The 12,012-nt window shown below is 45.8% G+C and overlaps 2 protein-coding genes across 2 annotated transcripts in view; both read right to left on the minus strand.

Annotated features, from left to right (window-relative positions):
* IFT27 (intraflagellar transport 27) overlaps positions 1-12,012 on the minus strand; it is a 53,228-nt gene that overhangs the window by 16,017 nt on the left and 25,199 nt on the right. The window contains exon 3 of the mRNA XM_083156348.1: positions 11,028-11,087. Within this exon, the coding sequence (XP_083012474.1) occupies positions 11,028-11,087 (60 nt within the window). The remainder of the gene's footprint in view (positions 1-11,027; positions 11,088-12,012) is intronic.
* On the minus strand, positions 124-5,112 carry LOC146027006 (uncharacterized). Its single transcript, XM_083158024.1, has 3 exons — positions 3,680-5,112; positions 2,787-3,190; positions 124-2,544 (listed from the first exon to the last, which is right to left on the minus strand). The coding sequence occupies exons 2-3, from the start codon at positions 2,832-2,834 to the stop codon at positions 1,852-1,854; spliced, it is 741 nt and encodes a 246-aa protein (XP_083014150.1). The 5' UTR covers positions 2,835-3,190; positions 3,680-5,112; the 3' UTR covers positions 124-1,851.

Consider the following 12,012-nt stretch of genomic DNA (forward strand, 5'->3'; position numbering starts at 1 on the left):
CTGGTGCAACTGTGTTTAGCGTGCCAGATGTGGTTTATAGTGCATTTACCTGGTGCAACTGTGTTTAGCGTGCCAGATGTGGTTTATAGTGCATTTACCTGGTGCAACTGTGTTTAGCGTGCCAGATGTGGTTTATAGTGCATTTACCTGGTGCAACTGTGTTTAGCGTGCCAGATGTGGTTTATAGTGCATTTACCTGGTGCAACTGTGTTTGTAGCCTGCCTGATGTGGTTTATAATGCATTTACTGGTTGCAACTGTGTTTAGCGTGCCAGATGTGGTTTATAGTGCATTTACCTGGTGCAACTGTGTTTAGCATGCCAGATGTGGTTTATAGTGCATTTACCTGGTGCAACTGTGTTTAGCGTGCCAGATGTGGTTTATAGTGCATTTACCCGGTGCAATTTTTTCCCCCTTCTAATAAATTCTTCTTCTATTGCAGTTACCCTCCTCAGAGGCAGAGTGGCTCAAGGTTGCTGATGATTTTCGTGACAAGTGGAATTTCCCTAACTGTGGCGGTGCTATTGACAGGAAACACGTGGAGATAATTCCACCCCACAATTCTGGGTCCTTATTCTACAATTATAAGGGCTACTTCAGTATAGTGATGATGGCCATTGTGGATGCCAACTACAGGTTCCTCTATGTGGACGTAGGAAAGAATGGCCGTGCCTCGGATGGGGGGTCCTTTAAGGACACCTTATTTTATAAGAGCCTAATTTTTGATAGCCTCCATCTGCCCACATCCTCACAGTGCACAAATGGCATGAACTTTGTCTTTGTGGCTGACGAGGCATTTGCCTTACAATCACACGTCATGAAGCCATATGCCAAAAGGGGGCTTACACATGAAAAACAGATTTTTAATTACAGACTATCGCGAGCACGCAGGACAGTGGAAAATGCATTTGGGATCCTCAGTAAATCGCTTTAGAGTTTTCCACACAGCCATCACTTTAAGAATGGACAAGATAAACTGGGTGGTGTTGGCGTGCTGTGCCCTGCATAATCCCCTGCGGACAAAGAAAATGGCCCGCAACCCCCCATCTCGTACTGAACCTCCCGAACACCTTCAGCCACCAACCCAAACACTTGCAGAGGGATTTACAGCTCTGCAACGTACAGGGGCTACAGCAGTATCCACTTCTGAGGCCAAAAGAGTCAGGGAGCAGTATACTACATACTTTAATGGGGAGGGGGCAGTGCACTGGCAGGATGACATAGTGTGATTTATTTTTTGAAATATAACACCTCCACCTTTTCAATTTACCATGGTTCCAATTTTTTATGATATTGTTGTTTGTTATAAAGTTTATGCATTTGCTATTATGTGTTCCCATTACTTTTGCCATTTATTATTGTGTTTTCCAAGTACATGTACAACTATTACCTAGGTGTGGTATAGGGGTCCAACAGTCGGGATCCCGACAGTCATTAGCCTGATGTCGGGATCCCAACTGTCCAGACTCAGACAGCATGGTGAGCACAACGAAGCCCCTTGCAGGTTTGCTATGCTCGCCACGCTGCAGGCACGGTTATTCTTTACCTTCCCAACATATTCTATTCTCCACCTATTGGGGTCGTGGAACCAACTAGGGAGATTAGCCGGTGTCCGTTGGGCAGCCGGCTGTCGGTGTCCTGACAGTAGGGATCCCAACTCAGGTAAATTACCCCGTCCTCTCACCTATCCCCTCACCCCATCCACTCAGCTACTCACCCTGTATCCCTTACCATAAATAAAAAATCAAAATGTTTTTTTTATAAACTTTATGAAAATTTTAGAATTATTTTTCATACAATTTTTAACTGTAATCCTGTAGCAAAGAATATGTAAATAACTTAACAATCAGGCTCAAGTTTGGGTATTACATTTCCCAACCAGTGGGAAAAAAATACCCCACAAAGTGTAAACTGGGTACATTCTGTAACATGGCCCACGTAGAGTCGAAAGCCATCGGCATACTAAAATGCATTCCTGAACATCAACACACATATGCAACAAATCTGGCTCTTCACCTTGTAGAGTGGCATGGGCACTCATCCAAGCTGAGCAGGTACTACTTGAGGCACTATAGGGAGCAGAGGATGGTGGGGAGTGGGCCCCCAACGCAAACTGGTGGTTTTGTGAAGAGGTATTTGGTGAAGGTGGATATGACTGATAATGCAGGTAATTTGTTGGAGGTGGGCGAGGTGGCCAATGCAAAGTCTGTGATGGTAATATGGAGCTCTCAGGTAATTTTCCATTTTGAGCACATATTAGCGCATCATAGACAATGCTTTTAAACCGTAAACGTTGGAACGGATCCAATGCCTGCAGTTCAGTGGCGATGTTCATGCCAAAATTTTCATGTTCATCTGGGGGCTTCTGAAGAACATGCTCCACTTGTCTCAGAAACTGCTCAGCACACAATGGTACAGAGCTCATAGTCTGTGCAGAAACCCGAGGTCTTCTAGGCGGTGGTGGAGGAGGAGATGGCTCCACGTCAACAATTTCGGGCTCTGTAGGCTCGTTGATGGAGAGTTCATGGTCGCTCTCTGGTGCAGGCTATAATAAAGGTATACAAAAATTAATTAGACAGACTGTACATATGGTGTTGGACAGTAATGGCTAACCATGACGCTCCAGCAATTGTTGAACTACACATTCCAGCATGCCCTGCATCAGTTTTTGCATGGCCAAATAGAAAAACTGTAGCAGTGCAAATTAACATGTGAACTAAACTACAGCTGGAGTGTCAAGTTGAGTCAAAACTTGTGTAGGATGTTGTCCTTTGTATATGTACTTACCAGCTCATCTTGCTCCCCAACAACTACCTGGGGCATATCCCCCATCATCTAGCACGTAGACTGCGTCCTGGGCTCATCTTCAAGGGTGAACAGGAGCAGATTGTAGTACCACAGTGTGGGCCTTCGGACTTCATCAGCCCCTGCTCCCGAATGCTGTGACTCCTTCACTCTCTTGTGTCCCTTTAAAAACACTGTTCGGAAATTTTGGATCTTCTTTTTAACCCATTGCAAATCAGCTTGACTTTTACGAACTCTGCAGTATTCAATGAGCTGCTGGTATGCCTTCACTTTTTTCTCCTTATTGGCATAGTCTTTGGAGGTTATTTTCCACAGACACTCATGGGACTGGTTCAGTTCAAGGAATCCAGTCCAGTGGTCTTGTTCTGTGATTTCAGCTGACATGTCTGTAAAATAATGCCAAAATGATTAAATAAAAATAATTACCAGGCGGCCATTAGCAGATTGCACCAGGCACTACATGCATAAACTGCACCAGGCGGTCATTAGCAGTTTGCACCAGGCACTGAATGCATAAACTGCACCACAACCACAGCACACATATCATTCACATCAGTCTTGTAAAGCACCCTTCCCAGCACACATCATCCATCACTATACTCAGTCAAGGTATATAATGTGGCACCAGCTCAGTCCTGGTATATAATGTGACACAAAAAAAACCCTTCTCTGCCAGCCATCCCCATCACACCCCTGAATATGCATATATCTCCAGAGCCAGCCAGCCACCCATATACACTATCCCCACTGCACACGGCCTCAACCCCCCCCCCCCAGAAACATAAAAAAAACTATAAACAGGCAGCGATCACCCCATTAAAAAGTGTAGTACACTGCAGCCACCCCTACCCCCACCACTGCACCACTCAACTCACCAAATTACTGTTGAAAACACCCCTGCCGTGTCCTGCAAACAGCAACGTGTGGGTTCATCAGGAAATGGCGCCTGGGAGGGTCCTGGGAGTGGCTAGGTCGCTTGCCGTCGTTGGTTGTCCATCGTTGTATATGTATGTAAATGACCATAGACAAATTGACTTGCATGCAAGGACGATGACTGTGATTATTAGCGATCCGCGGGTACGCGCAACATCGGAGATCGTCCGTCATTTGAAGCTGAAAGGTAAACGATGTCAAACGATTCACGACCACACTAAATCGCTCAGGGTCGTTGAGGGAGGTGAAATACATGGAATCTTTTATAGTCGTCGACATGACATCTTTGTGTCTGTATGGACCTTAAGTCTCACCGACTCAGACCCCTGTAGCTACCATGCTCCTAGTTTGAAGAAGGGCCTTCCTAGGTCACAAATGCTACGCACTGCGCGGATCACCAGTGACCATGAATCTCTGGACCAGGCTTTAGATGTTGTAGTGCATAAGTTCTTAGAACGAGGCTATGATTATAGGCTCCTCAAAAAGCAGAAATCCGAAGTTCTTGCAATACCCCACACACAACTCTTAGCCAGTAAAAACAAGGTGGATACTAAAAAGATCCCTTTTGTAACTACTTTGGTGAAGCCGCGCCTCTGGGAGGTGCCGGGCCGTCTCTGCTGTTGCACACTGATGACGTCAACGGAACCTGAACGGAGGCAAGGCTTGGTGATGGGCGCACTAAACTGTAAGTTTTGTTCTCTATATATATATGTCTGCATTGTAAAATGTTCTTTAAGTATTGATAAAAGGGCTGAAGCCCTGAAACGTTGGCTAAGGAGACGATCGTTTGTCTGTCTTTATTGTTCCGTGACATCTATTTGGGATAATATATATATCATATAATATAATATAATAGAATATATACATACATAGGGCTATTTTTCAGTAGGCTCCAGCAGGAACTGAGACCCTTATTTTAGTTGACTCTTTCTGACAAAATATTTCTTAAGGAGCCCATACACGCTCCGTTGTGTACGGCTCCGTTCTGTACTATGCGATGCGCGCATAACATAGTACGGTACAAAAAGTATGTGCTGCACATGTATCGGATCGCAGTGCATGCACACTGCATGCACTAGGGATGCGATCCGACACGATGTGTGCTGTTTAAGTCCCTAACGGATCCGTTAAACGGACCGTGTATGGGCTGCTTTAGATGGACAAAACCATGTGCACTGCAGGTGAGGCAGGTGTTACTTGTGCAGAGATAATTAGATTTGGGTGGGGTTTTACATTTGCCTCACCTGCAGTGCACATGGTTTTGTCCATCTGAAGCCCCGTACACACGGGGGAGATATATTGGTCAGCCATATATTGCTAAGCAATATATAGCTGAGCAATATATTGTGCAGTTTCTCCTTTTCATCAGCGACCAGAGATGGTCGCTGATGAAAAAAAAAACTGCCGGGGGAGCCCGGCAGTGGTAATCAGCTGGTCGCAGGAGCATGTTTCTGCGACCAGCGATCACTACAGGGGTGAAAACGGGAGCACGCACCTGGCGATATATCGCCGGTGCACACTCCCATCGTGGGCAATATGGTCGCTTAGCGACCATATTTCCCGCGATATTATACAAAACCGCCCCCGTGTGTAGGCACCTTTAGAAATATTTTGTCAGAAAGAGTGAACAAGAATAAGGGCCTCAGTTCCTGCTGGAGCCTGCTGAAAAATAGCCCTATTATATATATATATATATATATATATATATATATATATATATATATATATATATATATATATATTTACATGCATAATGTTTAAGATTAAAATGAAATAAAAAAGGAATTTAATAAACCTTAAACCTCTAGTGGGCAGCATCAGCATGGAATGATTGGAGGGTGAAGGAAGAAATGAGCTAGGCAGAAATCACAGCAGCAGCTGTGTATACATTTAGCAAGGAGGTATCTGATCTATTCCTAACCTGCAATTCGCGGTGTAAAGCTGGCCATACATCTACAGATCGATTGTCAGATTGGGCTGGTTGGAACAAAATCCTGGTAATGGATGAGAGTAAATGACAGTTGCCCATTTGTATTGAAATGCTGGAAAACTGTTTCCAACCAGCCCAATCTGACAATCAATCTGTAGATGTATGGCCAGCTTTAGAGGGGGCTGAGCCAATTTGCGGGGGCAAGGCTTTATCGCGGGCCGCAGCAGGTGTCTAAATTGCATGAAATTTTGTTTTAATTGAACTTGATGGATGCAAGTCTTTTTTTAACTTCAACTACCATGTTACTATGTTACTTCTTATTTATTTAGCACATACTAGAAGATAATAGTATCTGATTGTTTGCCCATAGCAACATCCCATCTAAAATAGATGTCCAATCTTAGTAAATTTCCTCCTCTGTGTCATTCACCTTTCAAGCCTCTGATATTGTGAGAGAGGGAAAACTTGTATATTGTTGTACTATGGGCAAAGCAAGTTTCATTTGCATCACATCATTTAATGTGTATTCCCCATAGAAGGAAAATGTTCCTTTAAGAATCTAACATGTCCTTCACAACTGTTGAACACTCCATGGACTGCTGCCAGAGAAGTGAAAGGGTTTTTGCTGAATATGTAGTTTTAATAGAACAACAGAGCATATTTTATTTGAAGAGTGCCTTCATCATCCAATGCAAATGCCTTTGAGCATGATGCAATGTTAGTAGCAAAATGCATGCAAATAAAAAAATTGTGTTTTCTACACATATGCAAATCCGTACACATCACAATGTGTGTGCGATGTTAGATGCAGGAGATATGTGTCTGGTGGCACAGTGGGGGGAAAAAAAACTACTTACCAAGCCCAGAGTCTTCTCCCACATCTTCACCCAGCCGCAGCTTGCACCGAGTGACGTCAGCGGGCGGGCAGAGAGGCAGGGTGGATTCAGAGCACCCAGAAGGCCCTGCTCACCGCCTGCTATGTGGGCGGAGTTCTGCGCTAGTGCTCTGTATTTACCAGCGAGGCTGTTATTAATTGCAGCCAGATTCGGGGGATGCACTTTTGAATCATACAGCGATTCTATGCCATTTTTTGAGCGATTTATTGAAATGAGGTAAAAACACTTAGAAAATGGATTAATATCACCCTGTGTGTAGGGCCCTTTAGATTTGGGTGGGGTGTGCTCAAACTGAATTCTAAATTGCAGTGTAAAAGATAAAGCTGTGTAACATTTTGAGCTACATTCAAAAGTAGCCAGTATTGGTAGTTGCTAGATCCTATTGAGCTAAAGGACCTCTGACATCACAACCACGTGACAAGCGACAGCAAGCAGAGGAGCAAGGTTGGGGGGCTAGTACAGTCATCCATGACAGCAAAACTTCCCTTCACTTCCTATCACTGGCTCAATCATGTCAGTTCGTGCTACGCAACAACGCTGGCATCAGGCTGTTTCTCTCTTGGAGTGCGACTTACTTATTATTCATTCACTGGTCATCTGATGGCTTGACTACTGCACCAGTCTCCTCGCTGGTCTCCTACACACGGGCGATTTCAGCCATAATCACTGAGCCATAATCCTGTGTGCGGGTAAACTGTCGCTGGGAGCATGTTTCAGAAACCAGCCCTGGGTTGCTCGCTGGTCGGAGGAGCATGCTCCTGCACCGAGCGGCTTCCACTGGCAGAGAGTCTCATTTTTATTAGCGACCATCTCCGGTCCCTGACTGAAACTGGACACACTGAGCAATATATTGCTGAGCGATCATATTCGTACATATCCGTATGTATGGAGCTTATCAGCTCACCCCCTCCCCCAGTCTGTCCTCAAATCTGCAGCTAGACTTAAGGCCCCCATACATTAGTCCGACTTGTCCTAAGGACAAGTTGGACCTGATTTCCCCCTGCAGCTCCCCGGGAGGGGGACACACGATTAGGCACTGATGTGCCAAGTTTTGCAAATGATACATCGCATGCGATGTATCATTTGCAACTCCCAGGGAGCTACAAGGTGGAGGGAGCAGGGGGGCAAGGGACATCCAGGTGGCAGGTGGAGGACGCTGCGAGGTGGCTGGGGGGTGCTGCTAGTAGCCCAGAGGCAGCGGACGCTGCGGGGGACACAGGCGGCAGTAACGTAGAGGCAGGCAGGGGGAGCCGGGAGCTGTCAGCGCTGGAGAAAAAAATAGCCCATACAATGAATGGGCGGCCTGTGATTGGCTGAAAGAGCGCTCAGCCAATCACAGTCTGCCCATTCATTGTATGGGCTTTTTTTTTTTTTCTCCAGCGCTGACAGCTCCCGGCTCCCCCTGCCTGCCTCTACGTTACTGCCGCCTGTGTCCCCCGTAGCGTCCGCTGCCTCTGTGCTACTAGAAGCATCCCCCGCCCCCCCCTGCTCCCTCCACCGGATGGAGCATTGACAGCTCCCTGCTCCGGCTCACCCTGCCCATCTCCCTCGCCAGCATCCGCCGCCTGTGTCCCCTGCCCGGCTGCACATAAGATTTAGCAAATCTTATGTGCAGCCGTTCCGACCTCCCAACACTGACCCGATGCGCACGGGACCGCGCATTGGGTCGGACCGGGTGTCTATACCTGCGATTTGGCATGATTTCACTGCCCGATCCATCTGAATCGGGTGAAATCGGGACCAAATCGCATAGTGTATGGGGGCCTTTATCTTCCTCTCCTGCCGCTCCACTTCTGCAAAGTCCCTTCAAGAAAACCTGCACTAGCTCCCATTCCTCTGCAGAACCTCCTCAAACTCTTCCCTCTCACATAGAAGGCCCTCTATAACTCCACCTCTTCCTACATCTCTAACCTCATCTCCCTACATACTCCCGCATGATTATGACCATGCACAAGATTTGCCCACGCTGTCATCGCTTTATTAGACTCTCCTCAATGTTCATAAAAAGCTGCTTAAGCTATTACAAAGGCAGCTCTCCCTACCTGCCACCTCATGTCCCGGCCATCCTTGCTATGCTCGCTTCCTGCCTTCAGGCTTCCTTACCTGCACCTCCTGTCTGTCTCCACCTCCTTTAGACTGTAAACTCCTTGGAGCAGGGCCCTCTTCTCTCCTGTTCTCACAGCCCTTTCTCTCTCTTTTACTCAGCAACTGTCTGTACCCGCATATCTTGTCACTTATTCATCTCTTCCTATGACAACCGGGCCCTGCACAACTCCTCTGCTTCCCTACATCTCAGCTGTATTGTGTACTGACAATTGTTGCTGATAATTGTTTCCTGTGCTTTGTTTTAGTTTCTCAGTTAATGTTATATTTAGTTCTGTGGACCCTGTATTGTTCCAGTGTGTTCCATATGTACAGCGCTGCAAACACCTTGTGGCGTCTTATAAATAAAAGGTAATATTAGTAATATCTACTTAGTTTAGTAACCGGGTGGCAAGTGAAGGAACCACTGTTCCTAAAGCGAGCTCGCTAGAGAGTACATTTGGGGTCCAATGTTCCGGTCTTAATCCCCCCTGTTGTCGCGTGTCACATGCTTGTGACATCAAGGGTCCTTTAGCCAGGTAGAGGGTACTTGTGTATTATCTGGGCGCCCCGATTTTTTCATCTTATGTCATTGTACAACCAAAAATGGGTGGCATCGCATGCGATGCGACCCGATTTTTAATTGTACAGGCATCCAGATGCCTGATTCCTATGTTAAATGGCCCCGCAGACCCAATTTTTAATTGTATACCCCCCATGATGGTTAATTATTGGGTAAAATGCCCCCCCCCCCCATTGTTAACGCCACCCCACTTTCAACGCCAACCCGAAGCGTGGCAAGCGCAGCGAGCCCGCGAGGAGCGGCGGTACGCGTCCTCCGACCTTTTCATACCCTCACCATCCACGTCGGCGTGGAGTTGATTTTATATAGTGTGGCGAGCACAGCGAGCCAGAAGCGTGGCAAGGGGACGCTCATAACTTCACATGTATTCTGCGTCCCCTCGCAGGGCTCGGTGGCTCGTTGCGCTCACCACACTATATAAAATCAACTCCACACCGACGTGGATAGTGGGGGTATGAAAAGGTCGGAGGACGCGTACCGCCGCCCCTCGCGGGCTCGCCACGCTTCAGGTTGGCGTTGATCGTGGGGTGGTGTTAACAATGGGGGGGCATTTTACCTAATAATTAACCATCATGGTGGGTAAACAATTAAAAATCGGGTCTGGGGGGCCATTTCACATGAAAAAATCGGGCGCCCAGATATTACACAAGTACCGAATTTAGACTCCACCAGCCAGTATTTAGATGCACAGAAAAAAATCTAAATATATTTCCTCCCTTTGCATGGTAGAATGGTTTGTTACAGATACAAAGTTACTGTCGTACCCATGCAGCATCTTTAGGTTTATTTTACTGGTTTAACCCTTTGAATGCCAAGTGAATTTGTCAAAATAGGTGTGAAAATTACCAAGCAAACATTTTCATTCACCATAATGACCTGTAATATTTCTTATATAGGAAATATAATCTTTTTGTACACATTTTTCATTTGAATTTATATAACAAATGTGAGCGACGCTGGCATTTCTAGCGATATTGAAGCTCAAGGCATTTCTATGAGCCACGGAAGCAAATTAGATGCATGTGCATTGGGAAGGGATCTTGCCAAATCGCAGCGGGAGTCGCATGTGAGGATTGGCATGACAATGAATTTACCCCTCTCAGATGCAGCAGTACACACCCGCGCTTCTAGGTGCCACGTTCACAATCTTTCTTTATAATCTCTCCATATATGGAACTAGACACACCATTTAAGTGGAGCATGACATGCCTCCTCAAGCAAATTTCTACTACCAACTATAATCTCCCTGAAACTAGTTTTCAAAAGTAGGCAAGTCTGGTTAGTATACACAGAGTCCGTGATTGTAGTGACAGTATGCAAATGTAAGAGAATGTAGTTTGATAGTATGACAACTGAAGCAGCAGAAGACATGGCTGCATACAGGCCTACTTCAGTGCATACCGAAGAAACAGATGTATACATCAGTGGTTCCCAAACTTTTTTGAATCACGGCACCCTAGAGCATCAAAATATTTTCAAGGCACCCCTAGGCCAAATGCCTTTTATCGAGAAATTCTGAAAATAAATATTAAATGAAGTGAATTGTGTTTATATGTCACAGTTATCTGGTGAGGGACAGGACTTGCTCCTGTTTGTCCACATATATTATGATTGGCAGCCACAAGCACTGGTTTTGCCTGGTACATTGACCATAAATAATATGAATTTATCTTGGTCCACCAACCCAAGGCACCCCTGCAAGTGTCCTGAGGCACCCCAGGGTGCCTAGGCACACAGTTTGGGAACCACTGGTATACATCATTAAAGTGTGAGGTTTATAGGATAGGGTTTTTGCTCACCACACTATCGCCTGTATCTGGAATCTGCACAGATTTTGTCACAATATCCATGTTGGTAGTCTGTTGAAAGAAAAATTAACTGTCAAACAATTGAGTTTTTGGATATGATGCCCACGGTATACGGTCGTATTGTCGACACTTAGGTCAACACCGTTGGGTCGACAGGGTTCTAGGTCGACATGGGTCAAGGTCGACAGGTGTTTAGGTCGACATGGGACAAGGTCGACATGGGTTTAGGTCAACATATGCGTTGACAGGTCGACATGGGTTTTTTCACAGTTTTTTTGAGCCGACAGGCGGTATTTCATGCTCTACCATCCACTAGGGCGTGGTGTTAGAATAAAAAAAACCATGTCGACCTAACGACCTGTCGACCTAACCCATGTCGACCTAACGCATATGTCGACCTAAACCCATGTCGACCTAGAACCCTGTCGACCTTCCCCCTTGTCGACCCAACAGTGTTGACCTAATGACTGTCGACCTTAGTATTGTCGACAAAACGATCCACACCCGATGCCCACAGCTTCACACATGCTCAGGTTGTTCTAGAGTAAAAATAACCATCATTAATCATTAAATCAACAGAAATGCAAAACCACTGTAGACAATACAATCAGATACTCCTCAGATGTAGTATAAGTACAGATGGTATGGAATACCTCACAGACCATGTCTAGGTCGATGGCAAAAGGTTGACAGTAACAAAAGGTTTACACAAGCAACAGATCGACATGAGTATTTCACTTTTCTTGGTGTCAATGCCGACACCTGAGCGCATGGACGCCCAATTAGTGCACCATGCCCGCTCGCTATGCTTCAGACGAGGTGAATCTGCTCAATTCAGCAGACGCTTTAACGTTCCAATCGTTGATGGTTAAAAAAAAAAAGTTTTTAACCCCAACCCCCCCTCAAAAAGAATGCCAACCTTTTCATGTGTCAACAGTTCCGTGCTGACCCTTTGCTTGTGTCGACCTGTGTATGT

This window comes from Crinia signifera, chromosome 8 (assembly GCF_055691185.1).
Source record: "Crinia signifera chromosome 8, ASM5569118v1, whole genome shotgun sequence".
In the NCBI taxonomy this organism is placed as follows: domain Eukaryota; kingdom Metazoa; phylum Chordata; class Amphibia; order Anura; family Myobatrachidae; genus Crinia; species Crinia signifera.